Source organism: Montipora foliosa, chromosome 3 (assembly GCF_036669935.1).
Source record: "Montipora foliosa isolate CH-2021 chromosome 3, ASM3666993v2, whole genome shotgun sequence".
Taxonomy (NCBI): Eukaryota; Metazoa; Cnidaria; class Anthozoa; order Scleractinia; family Acroporidae; genus Montipora; species Montipora foliosa.
This window is the reverse complement of record NC_090871.1, coordinates 1362007-1364506: the sequence shown is the minus strand read 5'-3', so window position 1 is coordinate 1364506 and position 2500 is coordinate 1362007. Positions and strand designations below refer to the sequence as shown.

At 35.3% G+C, this 2500-nt stretch overlaps 1 protein-coding gene across 1 annotated transcript in view; it reads right to left on the bottom strand.

Annotated features, from left to right (window-relative positions):
- The window catches only part of LOC137996421 (tudor domain-containing protein 1-like), a 56765-nt gene that overhangs the window by 18104 nt on the left and 36161 nt on the right, over positions 1–2500 (bottom strand). Inside the window, exons 16-18 of the mRNA XM_068841808.1 lie at positions 1479–1647; positions 679–763; positions 54–125 (exon numbers count right to left, since the gene is read on the bottom strand). Coding sequence (XP_068697909.1) covers positions 54–125; positions 679–763; positions 1479–1647 — 326 coding nt within the window. The remainder of the gene's footprint in view (positions 1–53; positions 126–678; positions 764–1478; positions 1648–2500) is intronic.

The window sequence follows — 2500 nt, the reverse complement described above, 5'->3', positions numbered from 1 at the left end:
GTAAGTTATAGATAGAAATGCTACAAAGGCTAAATTAGATAGCTTCAACTTACCGTCATTAAGAGAGGTTTATCCCCTGTAAGACTTCCAAATGCCCTTATTGCCTTGGCGGGCCATTTGTCTTCCTAAAGGAGCCACAACAACAGAAGAAACATTAATGTGATATTATCATTTCTACAGAAACAAAAAAAGAAAAAATGATTTGCAGAAATTACCTAGGAAACCTCCAAAGGCAAAGAAAGATACAACTCTTGATCTTGACAGGGTTTTGCTGACTTTAAATTTAATGCCAGAGCACTACATGCCAGCTTTAACCGTTACATAGAATGTTGAAATAAAGAGAATTTCAATCGAGTGTCGTAAAACTAAACCCAAAGTAATTACTTTGGCCAATCAAAAAGGACAGAGACAATCCAGTAAACCAATCAAAACACAAAGTAATTACACGTAGCCAACAAAAAGCCCAGGAAAATGTGCACATGCGAGCCACGAGTGGTTTTGGTTTCACTTCTGATTGGTTGAAAGAGTTGCGTGAGAGCTTTCAACCAATCTCTGAGTGAAGTAATGCAAAACCAATTGAAAGTAATTCGCTAACTACTTTCAACAATCAATTGAAAACTGCTCTAAAGTAAATGAATGACTATGAAAAACCATATGTAAGTGTTGCCTACATCTGACCTGAAAAGGAGGTACAATGTCTGCTAGGGAACAGCACTGAGCAAGTTCTGGTATTTTTAGAAATTCACTCTTCATCTTTCTCAGTCTGCAATAAATATTGAGAAGATTTACAAGCCAACAAAATTCATTAACTTGACCAATACAGGACTTTCAAGATCTCCTTGAGTAAAAAATAAAACTGGCAAATATATAGCTGCATTAATAATAGCCCTGAAAAATAAAATACTCAATTCTGATTGGCTAATAGCAGTGCAGTTGAAGTGTACCACAGTACAAAAAGTGTAAAACCAGTGCAAATTACACATGAAAATTCTGGATTACGATTGGCTAATAAACAATAGGGTTTGGTCAGAACCAATCAAATCTTTTGTTTTCAAATCAAGTACGTGCCCTGGATGGAACAATGCTTAACCATCTCGAATTTTTGCATGTATATTATTAATAAGACAGAATCACATGATTTTTCTCGTGCAATTTGGAATAAATATGCCCTTGTAAATTCTTTCAAAGACTACAAATTGCATTCGCCCGAATTTTGGTCATCTTTGAAAAAATGTACTTGCGCTTATTTATTCAAAATTGCACTCGAAATCATGTGATTACCTAAACTAATAATTATGTCAGACAAGGCATGGTGAACAACATTGACAGACATTGTCATACGAAAAACCTTGTATTCCTTCAATGTGCAACAGCCTAATAATATGAAAAACACAGTAATTATTTTAAAAAACTCAACGTACCGGTACAATTATGATGTATTTAGGCTACCCCTTGTTCACAATAGAAAATGTGTTTACCTGCTGAGTGGAAGCCACTCGCTATTGCCATAATCAATGTACTGTACTTCAACACATAAGGCATTCTCCAGTGTTGGCAAAACATTGGGACTAGCTGGTGAATATGCTGTTTTGATGCATGCTCTGTACCACTGATTATCTGATGTAAACTGGGCACATACCATATCACCTGAAATCAATGCAGATTCAATTTTTACTTTCCCACATTGAGTGGCTCAAAATTTTGAAAAGGAGAAACACGTGGTTGACAGAATTGAGGACAACATTTTGACAGAGTTTTCAAATCCAATCACTTGTAGTTTTATCTTCAAGTGACTTTTCCAGTTGAAACGTTTGCACCACCAACTTGACTGTCTGATCTTTTGCAATGAATGAATACCACATTTACCCACATCCATGTAGAAGTCAACCCCATTTAAAATTTTTCTCAATGCTTTTAATTTCTGAGTTAAATTTCTTCTTTGGATACTAATCTTGTATTTCTTAAACTTAATTTCAAGAACTGCGGGTACACAAAAAAAAAAAAAAAACCAGCAAGTTTAATACCTGTTCCAGTGAGTTCATCATAAGCAAGATGGATTCGCTCTGACGAAGGGCTAACGCTAGAAACGTCAGCTTTTAGAATCTCTGTACGGCGGCCAATTTACATTATCAACTCCATTACTAAATTTTTGGATAATATTGCTAATTCTGAATAAATTATTTAGCTGGCACTTGGCTCTAAATTCCTGACTCATGTATAAGTTAAGGGCAATTTTTGGAGCTAAATTTCAAGATCATAAAAGGTTGATCTACACATGGGTAAATGCAGTTTATAGTAATAATATTCCAGACAAACAGGCACACAAATTGCGTATGTGTGGTAGTGCAGTAACTTGACATGGCGCTTTATTCCATAACTGTCAACTGAGCTGAATTTTCTTTTCCAGGAGATTAACCTTGTCTCTGAGTACTATGTAGTTCCTAAGGAACACGATATTGTTTTGATACCATAATTATATCATTATAGTGCATGGTAGATG